Genomic DNA, 16,154 nt, shown 5'->3' with positions numbered 1-16,154 from the left:
CCAGAGGCTAATGAAAAAAGATCACTACAAAATAAACGACCCAGGAGATTACAGCACAAGATCCAGGATGTCTCCACAACAAAACTCACAAGGCCATCACACAGCCCATTATACTAACATCAACTCCATCAACCAATCAAGAGGCAGCAGCACAGCCAACCAGCCCAGCACACCAGCCCCCACCACCAGTATTTATAGAGAGATAGCAGCTCCGATCACACACTGCTTGCACTGGCACGAAGCCAAAAGCACCAGCCTGAGGATGGCGAGTGGGACCTCGCCGAAACGTCGCCAAGATACTCTTAATCTTACATGGGAAAAGACCCGAACACACCTAGACCTACATACCTGTACCCGTGAAAATCTACGAAAACAAATATATATATACATTCTTAAGTTTTCACGGGTTTTTATATGTATGGTATTCAGCTTTGTTCAGGTATTTTCCCACGTCTTTATAGTTGTGCTTTTAAAGTTGTAGCGACGTTTCGGCAGAATCTCATCTGCCATCATCAGGCTTGTGTATTGTGTTCGTCTGACAAATACACAAGCCTGATGATGGCAGATGAGATTCTGCCGAAACGTCGCTACAACTTTAAAAGCACAACTATAATGACGTGGGAAAATACCCGAACAAAGCTGAATACTGTCCATTTTGAATATGTAACGGAAAGAGGAAACTTGAGAGTGCACAAAGTTGATGCTATGTGGAACAAAACTGTGACTGAGTGTGGATGTTCTGCTTCGGATACCACCAAGCCCCCACATCCCAGAAGGTAACAAGGAAAACCCGCCGTGAAGAGGATGCGCAGAGCCCCAGACAACCCTACGGACTCTGCTCAAGCATCGCTTACCTGCTACGGTCCTGGATAGACCTTATGAGCAGACATTGCAAGTACAAAATCCAGTCACTTGGCAAGGTAGTCCCTGACTTACAACAGTTCATTTAGTGACAGTTCAGTGGCCCTGAAAAAAGTGACCTATGACCATTTTTCACACTCATGACCATGGCAGCATCCCCATGATCATGTTTCAAAATTCAAATGCTTGGCAATTGACCCATATTTATGACAGTTGCAGTGTCCTGGAGTTATGTGATCCCTTTTTGTGACTTTCTGACAAGCAAAGTCAATGAGGAAGCCAGATTCACTTAACAACTGTAGCAAGTGCAGGTCATAAAATGGGGTAAAACTCACTTAACAACTGTTTCATTTTGGAACAGAAATTTTGGGCTCAATTGTGGTCGTAAGTTGAGGACTACCTGTATTTATAATCTGATCGCCATTTGCGACCTTCCCAGTTGGTTTCTGATCTGTCTAAGGGGGAAGCTGGATCTACTTAACGATGTGATTCACTTAACAACTGCCATGATTCGCTTAATGACTCTGGCAAAAAATATATTGTAAAATTGGGCATGAGTCACTTAACAACCGTCTGGCTTAGCAATGGGAATTCTGCTCTCAATTGCGGTGTTGCAGCCTGCATTGCCAATTGTGCTGGCTAAGTTCCCATTCTTTTACCCCAGCTGGTAACCGCTCCCTGCTGAGGGCCGCAGCCAAGAGGAGGAGGAGGCAGCCAAGTGCAGGAGGTCAGACTTAGATCCGAATCTTTGATGGGAGCATAAACCTCACCACAGCACAAGAGCTCTGGAAAAGTCGAGAAGAGAAGGGAATCCCGCTTAAGGAAGAGAGGGCTCCCGGCAAGGAAAGTCAAGATGCATGTAGAAGTTCTCGTCTTTTTTTGGAGTCCCCTCTGCACATGCCCAAAGACTGGCTGGCTTGCAAGCTCAGCATCTGTCAGGCCCTGCTTGCCAGGCTCCCAAAACTAAGGCAGACATGGAGAGTCACTTCTGTTCCTCACTTAAAGACCGAAATCTTGCCAAACTAAAGTGAGGGGTTCTTGGCGCTCTCGCAGCTTGCTTATTTTCTTGCAGATGTTTCATTAAACCAGGTAACCTCATCAGTGCTAGTCATAGTTTGGGTAATGAAAAATCCACAAGAAACAGCCAAGCTCAGAGAGCACCAAGGAGGGTCTTAGGTCCAGGATGGCGAATCTAGGGCACGTGTGTCACAAGTGGCTCGCAGAGCCATTTGTGCTGGCCCTTGAGCCGCAGGCAAACTTACCTCACTGTAGCTGATATTTTTCGGTTGGTTTGAGGCCTTTTTCGGCCTCCCAGAGGCTGGGGAAAAGCCTCTGCAAGGCTTTTCAGGCCAAATTATAGGCCTGTTTCATCACTTCCAGTGTTACAGGACATGACAAAACGGGCCTATCATTCGTCCTGAAAAGCCTTGCAGAGGCTTTTTCCAATCCTCTGGGAGGCTGAAAAAGGCCTCAAACCAGCCGAAAAATCAGCCGTGAGGCGCAGTGCAGGTAAGGGGGTGGCGGGGGGCGATTGCGCATCCATGCACAGGGGGTGTGGGGAGGGGTGGTGCGCATGACATTCTGGGGCTGGCACGCGAGTGTGTGCGCACTGGTGCACATGCAATTTTTGGCCCAGGAGTCCCAAAAGGTTAGCCACCACTAGGACAACTCGCAGCGGCCAATTCACCCTGGCCAACTTGCCATGGGCAGCTCACCACTGTCAACTCGCTACAGAACAACTCACCACAACAAACGCCCTCCATGTCAAGAGTTACACTAATATCAAAGGAATAGAATAGGATCGTTAAAGAAAGGATGAAAAGAAGGGATAAAATGAAATGTGAATGACAAAAAATACTTTTTAAAAATTATTTTAAATAATTAAATTGAATTGTGAAATTGTCCCATGGCGAGTTGGCCAAGGTGAGGTTGTCCCAAAAAGTGTCCCATGGTGAATTGGCTGCAGCAAGTTGGCCATGGTGAATTGGGCACGGCAAACCAAGGACTCGTTATTTCAGCCCTTAGCAACAAATATTCTCCTTTATTGGTAAAACAATTATTTGTATCATTAAAGATATATAGGTAATCCTTAACTTATGAGTACAATTGAGCCCAAAACTTTGTCAGAGTATATTCATGAACTGGAATAGAGCTTGGTACCAAGGTCAGCCAATGAATAGGCATAGCAACTAAGTCAGCCAATGAGGTCTGCTTGGAAACTGAAACTAGAAGTAGCCTAGGCGTGGCTCTATATTAAGCTCTGCAGCTCTGAAGCGATGTTAAGCTCTGAGTCTGTCTATTGAAGATGAAACTGCTTCTCCTCTTGCTTGCCTTCTGAACTAAAGTGAAAGAGAAGCTAACTTGCTTGCTTGCTGAAGACTAGAGCTCTGCTTTGAACTTGCACCATGTTTCTGTCTGAGTTTGCTCCATGTTGGAGAAATCCACAACTGGTTTGTAAAATCTACTTATTATGTTTATAAAGATGTTAAATGAAGCATCAGCAACCTGTGTTTATTTTTCTGATGCTGAATTAATGCTGCAAAACTTCTGTTGCTAATCGAGACAGTTGTAAAGTGAATTTTACCCCATTTTACAACTTTTCTTGCCACAGCTATTAAGTGAATCACTGCAGTCGTTCAGTTAGTAACATGGTTGTTAAGTGAAAGTGGCTTCCCCATTGACTTTGCTTGTCAGAAGGTCACATTACCCCGGGACACTCCAACTGTCAGAAATATGAGTTACTGGCCAAGCGTCTGAACTTTTATCATGTGACCATGGGGATGCTACAATAGTCACAAGTGTGAAAACTGATTATAAGTCACTTTTTTTAGTGCTGTTGTAACTTTGAACGGTCACTACACAAATTGTTGTTGGTCGAGGACAACCTGTACCCTGAGAATCCCTTGGAAGCAGCCACCTTGATGATCTTTCTGCCATCCAAACTATCTAAACTTCACTATCTCTTGGACCTCGGGAATGCAACCCCTCCTTCTTGGGAATCCAGATATATTCCACCCCACTGCTCCTGTTAAGGCAGAATCTGATTCCTTGGAGAGGCCCATAACTGATTCTTTGGAGAGGCCCATAACATGGACTATTCCTTTAACAGTCTCGTTTCTCCCATCAAAAAACAATGCAACTCTTCCCAATCTCATTGACAAACACAATTTCTTTATAGCAATAGCAATTAAGAGTTATATACCGCTTCACAGTGCTTTACAGCCCTCTCTAAGCAGGTAACAGAGCCAGCAAATTGCCCCCAATCAATCTGGGCCCTCATTTTACAGACCTTGGAAGGATGGAAGGCTGAGTCAACCTTGAGCCAGTCAGAATCGAACTGCCGAAATGCTGGCAGCCAGAAGTCAGCAGAAGTAGCCCGCAGTATTGCATTCTAACCACTGCGCCACCACTGTTCCTTTATCTTCCTCTTTTGAAAACAGACAGCCGAAGTTAAACTAGGTGGCAAGAACCTTCCTTGGGGCAAAACTGTGACAACCCCAGATGGATTGTAGCAATTATGGTTTATTTCCTTTCCTTCTTTTCAAAGCCTTTTCAAAACTCGTTGTGCTAAGGACAATTTATGAATGAAAGCGAGCAAAGAATTGAATTGGTAATGTTAAGGCATTATGACACAAGATGCTGAGAAGGGTTTTACTGGTATCCTGTAGAGGAATGATCAGCAATCGCAATGCATTTCTCTAACATTCTTCAAAGCCTACCTGGTATGAAAGGGAGCCGGGTAGAGTTGACACCGAAAGCAACTTGGTTATGCTTCAAAGGATCCAGCGCCTGGATAAGTGGCATTTTCTTACATAACAATTTAGAGCTGCCTCCTCCCCAAAGGAGAAGCTGCAAAAGCTACATTGCATGATTTTCTTGACATTTCTGGATATATCTACAATCCCATCAGCCCTGTAAAATGGTATTTATGTAACTGGCAAGAGCAAAGAGTCCGTGAGAGCCATTTCAGTCAGCAAAAACATCCTGTTCCTCACGCGTGGGTTATATTTTTGTTTTCTTTCATGCTTTTGAGACCATCTTACCTCTAGGTCACTGCCTGAATCAATCCCTGCAGTTTTGAGAAGTGGTTTGGGTAGTCTTCTTGGGCTGTGAGAGAATAACTGACCCAATGTCACCCTATTTTGGTGCTTCAAGGTAGCCTAAGCCAGGAAGCCAAAATCATCAATACAAATACAGTACTACTTTTATTGTAAAGTTACAGTGGTGTTTTTTCAAAACCACAGCCCCTTTAAAATGAGTGGACTTCAAATCCCAGAATTCCTTAAGACCCATCTTAAAGGGGTCATAACGGAAAAAACACTGTATTACAATAACAGAATCCTCTTCCCTCCCTGCCTTTATATTCCAGAGAATGAGAAAAGAGATGCTTTCTCAAATTACATTTCTCAGATTTTATCTGACGGTTGTCTAGGCTGTAGTTCTTCCTCGTGTCTCTCAAGGCTATTCTCACAGCCCTTTACACCTAGCTGGCTTTGTATCTAAACCAAGGTGAGAACCCCACTTAGAAGACTGCATCCAGTTTTGGTCACCATATTATAAAAAAAGGTGTAAAGACTCTGGAAAGAGTGCAGAGAAGAGCAACAAAGATGATTAGGGGAATAGAGGCTAAAATGTACAAAAAACAGTTGCAGGATTTTGGTATGTCTAGTCTAAGAAGGACTAGGGCTGAGTTGATAGCAGTGTTCTAATATCTGATGGGTTGCCACAAAGAAGAGGGGGTCAACCTATTTTTCAAAGCACCAGGAAGCAGAACAAGAAGAAATGGACAGAAATTAATCAAGGAGAGAAGAAAACTGGAACTAAAGAGAAATTTCATGTCAGTGAGAACAATAAGCCAGTGGAACGGCTTGCCTTCAGAAGTTGTGGGGGCTCCATCACTGGAGGCTTTTAAGACTGGACAGCTACTTGTCTGGAATAGTATAGGGTCTCCTATTTGAGCAGGGGTTGGACTAGAAGAGCTCCAAGGTCCCTTCCAACTCCGTTATTTCGGTCTTCTGGTTTCTAGCCTGGTGCCTTGTTTCCCAACCTTGCAACTTTTAAGATGTCTGGACTTCAGCTCCCAGAATCCCCCAGTCAAGATGAAAGAGTGTGCCTGAGCTAAATGGAGGTTTGCAAAAAGCAGAATGAACCATTGACAGCAACACTGAAAAATACTTATTGGGTGGAAGGCAATTCAATTCATCCACATACACAACAAGAAAATTGATGTAAACACTTAAATAACAACAGTACCCAGATACAGTGCTAACCCCTTTCCCTGCTGGTTAAAATCTCTTTGGTTAGTTTCCCTAATTTACTGCAACACATTTTTAGGCAGGATCTCTACACTGTATTTTCCATAAAACAGGAGGATGAAAAGAAGAAACAAAGGGGCCATAAGAACTGCTGCAATCTTCTGTTAAGTGGAGAATACTTTGGTGCACTGCAGAAGCAGCTTCCTAGCAAGTAATCAGAAAACAGGATTTTCAGATTTTAGGAATGGACAGATGATGTTATTCTTCATTAGCTCACTTTCTGTGGTCAGCATTCATTATTCACACTCCGCATCCATCCTTCGCAAACAAAAACTCATGTCTTATGGAAATTATATCTGGTGTTTGACAATGCAGCCCCACATCACTGAAGCAAACTAAATCAGGGACAGGCCCAGATGATTAAGCCGCTGTGAACTTCAGGGAAAGCCTATTGCAGGGGTGTCAAACTCAAGGCCTGTGGGCCGATCCAGCCCATGGGGTGCTTAGATATGGCTGCAGGGCTGCCCTGGAAACAGTGAAGAACTGGCCCATTGGTGCCTCGGCCAGCTCTGTTTTTTGCTGGCAGAGGGTTGCAGGAGGCAGGACCACCGAGCTCTGTTTTTGCTGGCAGAGTGCTTGGACCACCACAGGCGCCCCCGACATGAGTGACATCAAGCTGGCTATGCATACCCTGGCCACACACACACACAGGTTCAAACACAACCCTGTGATACAGTCCTCAATGTCACCCCTGGTTTATTGTGAACATTCAACTTATTATGATTCATTCCACAAATTATGGTTATGGAAACCACAAGGAGCAATCTAATCAATGCTGTGTAGAAATTGTCTCCTATGGAACATGAAAAACATGCCTAGCAACCCAACTCTGCAAAGTTAATCAAGCTAAACTGAAGATGGCTCCCGTTCAGTGTCTTTCTCTCTGAAAAACTTACGTGCTCTAGAAAACACGGTCCTATTTCACTGAGATGAGGGTCCTCATTGTTGTACTGCTTCTCCAAGTCCCTTACAAAGCCCATCTGAAACCTGTAGATGTCTTCAATGTTGCCAAATATGATCTTCAGCTGCTCATCACTGAACATGTCTCTTCTCTTCCGACACTGCTTTAAATAACCCTGGAGGAAGATACAAAAAGAGACCAAGTTTACAAGTCAAGGATCCCATCACAAAGAAGCTGTCTCTTCCCCTAATCCCCTGCGACTGGATACCAAAAAAATATCACCCCAAGATTAGTACTGAAGTAGAATTCAATCCACAGTGTAATCAGTATTTTGACCCCTCCAAGATGGTTTGATAAAGAATCAAGGTCAATCCTTTGGCATAGTTGGGAGCCCAAAGAACCGCTCTCTAGTTCACTCTAGTGTTTAGAAGTCACTCAAAAATCCAGTGGTTCCAGCTACAGAACATGCCGAGCTTGGTTAGATTCAGATTTTTTTTTCTTTGCATTGGACTTTGTTGCACAAATCCAGCCCAATTAGTTACTTTATGATGCAGGGTTCATTCGGAGAATGGGCTCTTCAGGGAACCAAGCTAGGTAGGTTGTGCACCAAAGGGAAAGGGTCAGAATTGGAGTTCTGGTAGAAGAAAGGCCTGGAAGATCCTTGGGGAGGGACTTGTGGTGACTGTGCACAGCAAGTTTTGGCAAAATGTCCCTTTGGTGCTCAATGGATGGATGGATGGATAAGAAGGAGGGAAAGGGAAAGATTCACACACACACACACACACACACACACACACACACAATCTCAGCTGACCTGCACCTCTCTCTGCTGTCCCTAGGTTTATATTCATCTCAAGCCCAACTCCATCTACCAGTTTTGCCACTGCAGGGCAGGTGGTTTTGGGTGCTCTACCCAGCTCTCTCTCAGTGGTGGGCTCCAGTGTGGAACCTTTTAAACCCACAAGCGATTGATTCGGACGATTGACCCGACAGGCAGTCCAACCTTTTCTTTGATTTGTTGCAACATCTTACCCTCAGCAGTGCCAGAGAGAAGATTCAATGGTAGCCCCTTTATTGAGAGATGGTCTCCTGGTGATGAACCCGAGACCATCCGATATATTTTGCTGTTGCCTGTTTTATGCCAATGTGCCTACAGGAATACTGTTACTATCTCTAGTTTTTTTTTTTTACTCACAGATCAGACGCCTAAGCTCACCAGAAGAGTTGCTGCTAAGTTTCTATCTGCAGTGATTACCTTTAGCATAATGCATCCTAATCTTTGACGGATGACATTGTAACGTTTTGTTTTCCCCTTTATATTCACTTCTTTATTAAATTATTTCATACTATTTTTAACTGTATACTATTTCGACATATCTATTCAATTTATCCTTTTATTTTGCTCGTCCGTGAGCATAACTGAGTACCTGTAACTAAATAGCCCTTATGTAGTTTATTTTTTGAAAAGAAGGGGGATGTGCACTGTATGTAACCCCCCAGTACTGCCTATTATTTGAAAAAAAAACAGTCAATTCCTGGATTTCTCCCAACAGAAAAACTGCTCTCTCAGCACCTGCTGGGAGCCAATCGAATGCTTAAGAAGCTTGGCAGAGCCAGATATTCCAACTCTACACCTACTAGTTGCTAACCCTTCCTCTGAAGAGCCCTTGATCTTCTCTGAAGCTTGAGATGCACATGCCTGGAAAGTGGTAGAGACTATAAAACTCTTATTTGCTGCTGGATTCACAAAACATACTTAAACGGATCCGTATAAAAAGCAGTGGTGTGTTTCAACAACAAACTAAATTTGGCACAATGACACTCTGATACTTGTGGACAGTTCCTGACCTTGGAGGTCTTGTAGTGCAACCCCCTACTCAAGCTGGAGACCCTTCACCATTCCAGACAAATGGCTGTCCAATCTCTTGTTGAAAACATCCAGGGATGGAACACCCACAACTTCTGAAGGCATGTTGTTCCACTGGTTAACTGTTCTAATTGTCAGGAAATCCCTCCTTAATTCCTAGGTTGGTAAGGTTACTATTACTTCTTATCTTGCTTTCATGTGCTTTGGAGAATAAGTTGACCCCCTCTTCTTTGTGGCAGCCCCTTGCAAATTGGATGACTGCTATCGTGTTCCATCTAGTCCTTCTCTTTGTTAAAGATACCCAGTCTTGGAAAGAGGTTCCAATGCAGTGCAGAACGTTCATTGAGGGAAATCACCTTGCTGTCTTGGTTTAACTGAGATAATTGCATCACCTTTGCATTGTGATGCACCGTGCTGAAATGACATAAGCCATCATATGAAACCTACTCTGAATTGAGTCCATTTGGTTCCTTCCTAGTTCATGCACTGTGCAAACCCAGAAGATGGGCTAACTCAAACAGGTTGCATCTGAGATACAAATTTAATTTAGAACATCACAAGAAAAGATGATGAGGATAATAAAATGTGTTTGCTTTGAGGGGACGCTGGATGGCTTATAACTATTAAAAGCCAATAAAACCATGAATAAATATTCCTAATAGCAGTAATAATTTAACAGATGGGGAGGAAGGGAGCAAGATATGCACAGGGGAAGTGGAGTCTTATCTTAATCCACCAACCACCTCCAGCAACATGCCTCAGTTCCTGATCCTGGTGAAAGAAAAATGGCACAGCTATCCATGGAACAATTCTAAATGAACAGCTCATAATAGTATAGCTTTTATATTGGGGAAAGTCCTCAACCCACTCCTTGTTTTGTTAGCAAGCAAAAAAATGATGGGCCTCTCATACCAGAGAGAACTTTGCTAAGCAATAGGCTGACCTTTTACAGTACTTTTCTATGTAGTCCCTCTGGACTAACTTTGGAGCAACATTTTTTCCAGGAGATTGTGCCAACTTTTAGAGCCTTAGATACACAAATTTGGGAATTGTGATGCAGTACCTATAACCGTTTGTCAACCATTCCTATTTTGGAAGATCTGGTAAGGGAAGAAATGGGCAGACCACCTATAATTGTTATGGAAGAGAGGTCTCTTGGAGAATCCAAAGGTTTTGTTACAAGAGCTGAACCGAAATAATTTTCCATCCTATCTATGGGTTGAAGAGTAAAGGAAGATTGTCCATTCCATGTTTCTACTTCTCCAGAAAATCAGGGATGTCTCTAGGATGAGGCCCACCATCAGCATTCTTTTTCAGTGTCGTCCTCTTCTCTTTAGTTGCTGTTAGTGGCAATGCCAAGAAATATGGGTTTCATTTTTGTATATTCCCCAATGCTTTCAACTAGCATCCTTCTGCTGTATTTTGAAGAGGTCAACTGCCCCTTCCCTCCTTCAAATTGTGGAGAATATTTGGAGAAATGTGGTCAAAGATGACATCTATATGTCAGAGTAATCATTCTTAATCTTGATAACATTCTCAAATTTAATTTTTGTTTGAAATAATACTCTTCTGGGGGAGAATTTCATAATCCGTGTATAAAAGAAGCAGCAGCATACAAGTTAAGGTATTTTTTATTACTGTTACCGGTATTTCCTTTTGATTTGTGATGTACAAATCATCCCAATTCCAGCATTTTTTAAAAAAAAACCTGAAATGGCCACTCCTTTCTATTTTAAATGGTTTTTCAACTTGGAACTTTGGAATTTTGTGGATATCCAGGACCAAACCAAATGATTGAACAGATTTCTTCTGACTATGTGATTGATTAGAAGGTGCAATCAAATTTCCTTCAAACTAATATCTGAATCAAATATCCATGGGTCATGGGCTGGTTTTTTCCCAAGGAGAAAAAAGACATCTTGGACATATTTGAGAAGCTGTGAATGACGGCTCCATGCTAGCTCCATTTCTGATACTAACCCTTGGCTGCTGTCCCACGCTGAGAAGCAACTGGATCACATTAATTTCCTACAATGTCTGAGCATTATGGAAAATTCAAGGGATGCCCTAGACACTTAATTTAAAGCATTATCATCCCATCCAGATAATTCAACCAGAAATTTCAAAGAGGCAAGAATAGGATTCAAGAACACTTTGCCACCTTGTACCTGCAACTGACCCAATCCTTTAGAATGCAACAATTTTCAGAATAACATCTCTGTACCCAGACGGTCCCATAATAGATTCATTTCTCTGAATTCAGACAAAGTCTGAATAAGGAATTATGAATTCTAATTATAAAGCATTTCTAGTCAAGACTCAGATTCCTGGAAATGACAATGTCCTCTGATCCAGCTCTATTTATGTTCTGTAATTCTTCACATCTTTTTTTTTCTTTTGCTGTGCTATTGTGTTCCTGAATTGGGTTTGTACTTTGTGGTCTGCCTTGTGGTTTGGACTCCTTTGATCCCATTTGTAGTAACCTTTGGGGCCCAATTTTACTGGCTCTGTTCGGGAGAATTCTTGGATTTGATCCAGGACACATTACAGACTACAGAGTATTGATTTTGTCCACTGACTTTGCTAACTCCAGTTGAATTGGTTACTTAGTTATCCAGGCAGGAAGGGATGTAAAATAGTGATTCTTAACCTGGGCTCCACAGATTTATGAGTAGAATTCTTTACACACAATGAATTTGTTTCCGGTGCAATGAATTTGTTTCACTGTACATATCAAACGACAAAGTGATAGGTCATAGATCATAAATCATAGTTACAATCATTAATCATAAGATAAAATTGAAAAGTGATAAATCATAAAATAGTAGGAAAGATGAGAAGGGGAGAAGGATAATAGCAACACAGGCAACACTCAACTTACAACAGTTTGTTTAGTGGCCAAAATTACAACTGCCCTGACAAAAGTGACTTATGACCATTTTTCACACTTATGACCATTGTAGCATCCCCATGGTCATGTGATTTACATTCAGTGCTTGACAAATGGGTCATATTTATGACGGTTGCAGTGTCCCTGGGTCATGTGAACCCTTTTGCAACCTTTTGATAAGCAAATGCAATGGGGAAGCCAGATTCACTTAACAACCGTGTTACTAACTTAACAACTGCAATGAGGCACTTAAAAATTGTGGCAAAAAAGTTGTAAAGTGGGACAAAGCTCACTTAACAAATTTCTCACTTAGCAACAGAAATTATGGGCTCACTTGGGTTCGTAAGTCAAGGACACCCTATTCCATGGGTGAGTATCTTTAGGCGTAAGACAGTGCTGGGGAAATTAGGTGTTTAGCAGACTGATGGCATGGTGGGGGGGCGGATTTAAAACTTGAGTTAAGTCTTGAGAGTCCATCGCCATCCAGCCATAAAAGGTATTTAAGGGGGGTCCATGGTAAAGAAAAGATTCACACACACACACACACACACACACACACACACACACGTGTAAGAATCTAAAAGGAGTCAGAGATGAGAAGGGTGTAGGGAGCATAAAGGTTTAGTATTATGGAAAACTATATCTATCAAATTACAGAATATTCTTAACATGGCAAACTAGGTGCTCATAAAGTCTAGTTTATGGCACCAGTCTTTGTCTGCTCAATTATGGATGCTGCTATGCAGAATCTGGAAACACCTAGCAGGGTAGGTATCTGAGAACAGCAGGATGGTATAAAATGGCCCTGGGCACTCTGGTTTTTTTTTGTGCAATAATGGTGAGATGAAGCTAGAGTGGATGTCTCTATCGTACAGGCACTGGGGAAGCACCTGCTCTGTTTCTATGTGTCTATAGAGTCACAGGGAACTTGTCTCTCCAGGTAAGGAATCTTCATATATTGGTCTTTGAGGACAGTTTGAGGGGATGGCATGGATTTTCTCCTCCTCCTCTTTTTTCCTGCACTTTGGGGCTAATCATTGACTACTGCAATGTGCTCTACATGGATCTTCCCTTGAAAAGTATCCAGAAGTTTCAGTTGGTTCAAAATGTGGTAACCTGCTTGCTTTAGTGCAAGTCCAGATTTGCACGTGTGTCACATCTCTCATGGGAACTGCATTAAGTCCCAAATTGCTTTTGGCCCAGTTCAAGGTTCTGGTTGTCATGATGGCCAGGTTATTATTTATTTTTTCCCCACTTATATTTAAACCACCAGAACGGGGAGGCAGCGGATGTTACAGCGTCCCTCTTTTATGGAGGTCCATCTAATGGGACCAGGAAGAACGGTCTATCTCTGCAGTGGCTCCCAGTGATAAGATTGGCCACTACGCTGACACTCTTTCAAAAGACCCTAAAGACATGGTTTGACCAATGAGTCTAGGGACCCCAGGGTGAATTGGAGCCCATCAAGTGATTAGCTTGATTGTTATTACTGGGGAGGGGGATTATTGCAGTTTGGATAGGATAGGATAGGATAGGGTAGGGTAGGGTAGGGTAGGATAGGATAGGATAGGATAGGATAGGATAGGATAGGATAGGATAGAGTAGGGTAGCATAGGTACCCAGGACAAGTCAGGACAGAATATATGGACTATGGAGAAGACTAGACTAGACTAGAATCCTAACACCCTCAGATTTCACTGGACTCCGGACAAGCCTCAATGCAATTGGCTGGCACCTGAAGGGTTTCTGTTGTCCTTTCCAGCCTTCTCCAATGCCGCCCCAACACTCTGGTTTTGTCCACTTAATTTGGGCAAAATGAGCTTTCCTGAAGCTGTGCCTGGGCTGTCATTTTGCAAATGGGAATGTTCGTTGCAATCTGTTCTGTTTAAGAAGACACTAGAAAGGTTCTTGTTTCTCCACCTTTGGGGAAGATTGCTCCTTCAGTTCCATTTGGGGTAATAAAGAGCAGCAGACGAGGTTAGGCAATAGCCACCTGCCTTAATAGAGTGAGTTGAGTCACCATAAACTGGAGCAATTCCAGCAAAAAAAAACAAAAACCATCAGCCTCCCAGCAAATTTGACCCAGGAGATGCTTAGCAGTAGGCAGCATCCTGGTTCCAGCTTTCCCTCTTTATACCAGCATTAAAATTATGAGAAGGAGAAATGAGGACATTTATAAAATGTGCTATTTCTCCTGTAAGGCAAATAGATGGATCTCTCCAATTCAAACACAATTAAATTTATTCTGTTTCTTCATAGAAACAATCCAATTAACACAGAGACACACCGACACACACACCAGGGACATTCAATTTTACCATGCCATTTATTTTTTTCTGTCTAGTTGAAAAGAACCAATTTGGAAGAATGTTCCATCTGAGTTAGGGAGAGCAGCATACATGCTAACAGTTCTCAGAAGCCGGAAACAAGGTTGTTAATATTAAAGCTAGCTGGAGGCACACAGTAGCTGCAATCTTTCACTTGGGTGGTTTTCTAAAGGCTGCAGTTTGTTGAGGTTGAGCAGAAGGGAGGAGAGTGTGGAAAACTTAACAAAGAAAAAGAAGACTCTTTCCCTTCTGCAGATTGCAGTGTCACTCAAGAAGCAGGGACACAATTTCTTAGAGGCTGTCACTGCCATTTATGCATGGAAATTTCTGGAGAACCACTGAATGGATGCCATACAACCTTAAACCAACCATAGGCTCAAATATGGAATTTAAGGGATTCACCTGCCTTTAGGACCTGGGGTGACTAAATGGATGGAGATGATACAATAGGTGGGCTCCTTGGTGCTCTCTGAGCTGGGTGGTTTTCTAGCAGACATTTCATTCCCCCAACTAAGTAACACCATCAATGCTAGCCCTGATGACGTTAGCTAGTTGGGTCATAAAATGTCTCCCAGAAAACCACCAAACTCAGAGAGCACCAAGGACCCTTCATATCAACCCTGAGCTACAAATATTCTCCTTTATCGATACAATATGTTTCCCAATCAACAATGGCAGAAAGAACTACAGGTAGTCCTGTAGTGCAAAGATTGCAAATGGCAACCAAATGACCCCAAGAGGCAGATACTGCAAACGTTGTAAAATACAAGCCAGTTGCCAAATGCTGAATTTTGATCACATGACTGTGGGGATGCTGCAACAATCATATCGTAAGTGTGAGGAGCATGATTTATGATCGGTCCTCACACTTACAATATGACTGCTGCAGTATATTTGTAGGTCAGGGTTGAAATGAGGGGTCCTTGTTGCTCTCTGAGCTGGGTGGTCTTTTTGCAGATGTTTCATGGCCCAATTAGGTAACATCATCAATGCAAGTGGTGCTGATGTTACGTAGTTTGGAGAACAAAACATCTGCAAGAAAACCACCCAGCTCAGAGAACACTAAGACCCCACACATTGCACCACTTCCATTCATTTAGTCCTCAGGTGAATCCCTTAACTTCCATATTTGAGCCTGCGGTTAGTTTAGCGACTGTTTGAAGTCACTAAACAAACAGTTGCAAGTTGAGGACTACCCATAGGCCAGGATTGGAAGCATTCACTGTGCTTGCGGTGCAACTTATGAAACATGGTGGAATTGACCTGGAATTGACTCAGATGCCAGTCACTTTGAGCAAATAATCAGATCTCCCTTGATTCTGCCCTCAGGGTGTGCATTAGAGCAGAGAATTTTGCTTGTTTCGGTGCTAGAGTGTTGCTCTTTTTTGAACACTCTTTAAGAGAACCTACTCATCTACTGCTCATCAAAAAGGGAGTTATCATCATCATCATCATTCCACTTTTCTACTGAGAGAGCACAGAAGATTCCAATATTCCAATATTTGAGGGGCTGTCACAAAGAAAAAAGAGTCAACCTATTTTCAAAGGACCAGAAGGCAAGACAAGAAACAATGGATGGAAACTGAACAAAAAGAGCCAATCTAGAACTAAGGAGAAATTTTCTGACAGTGAGAAAAATTAACCAGTGAAACAGCTTGCCGTCAGAAATCGTGGGTGCTTTATCAGTTGAGGCTTTTAAGAAGAGACTGGACACTTGTCAAAAATGGTATAGGATCTCCTGCTTGAGCAGGGTGTTGGACTAGAAGACCTTCAAGGTCCCTTCCAACTCTGTTATTCTGTTAAGATGGTTCATTCCACATCATACACTCACTTCCATGAATCACTGCAAATCAATGATTACGCATTATGCCAAAAAATTATCTGTGCCTCGGTTGGCCTTCTGAGATAAGGTAGATATCACAAAGATTCCATAAATATTGGCCCAAAGAACTTCAAAGTTAGACAAAGAGATAAAATTAGTCCATCTGATCCC

At 42.6% G+C, this 16,154-nt stretch overlaps 2 protein-coding genes across 7 annotated transcripts in view; both read right to left on the bottom strand.

Moving 5' to 3' along the window:
* ARHGEF9 (Cdc42 guanine nucleotide exchange factor 9) overlaps positions 1-16,154 on the bottom strand; it is a 262,693-nt gene that overhangs the window by 66,663 nt on the left and 179,876 nt on the right. For all 6 annotated transcript variants that reach the window (XM_087971959.1, XM_087971957.1, XM_087971956.1 and 3 more), the window contains one exon: positions 7,073-7,252. In XM_087971959.1, coding sequence (XP_087828085.1) covers positions 7,073-7,252 — 180 coding nt within the window. The remainder of the gene's footprint in view (positions 1-7,072; positions 7,253-16,154) is intronic.
* The window catches only part of LOC148129729 (uncharacterized), a 131,267-nt gene that overhangs the window by 52,301 nt on the left and 62,812 nt on the right, over positions 1-16,154 (bottom strand). Inside the window, exon 4 of the mRNA XM_087971963.1 lies at positions 7,073-7,252. The gene's annotated coding sequence lies outside the window, so the exon portion shown is untranslated. The remainder of the gene's footprint in view (positions 1-7,072; positions 7,253-16,154) is intronic.

Source organism: Notechis scutatus, chromosome 10 (assembly GCF_049901735.1).
Source record: "Notechis scutatus isolate UNSWTSFEM ecotype Mainland chromosome 10, rNotScu1.2, whole genome shotgun sequence".
In the NCBI taxonomy this organism is placed as follows: domain Eukaryota; kingdom Metazoa; phylum Chordata; class Lepidosauria; order Squamata; family Elapidae; genus Notechis; species Notechis scutatus.
The sequence above is the reverse complement of the archived record's forward strand: the minus strand, read 5'-3'. Positions and strand labels throughout refer to the sequence as shown.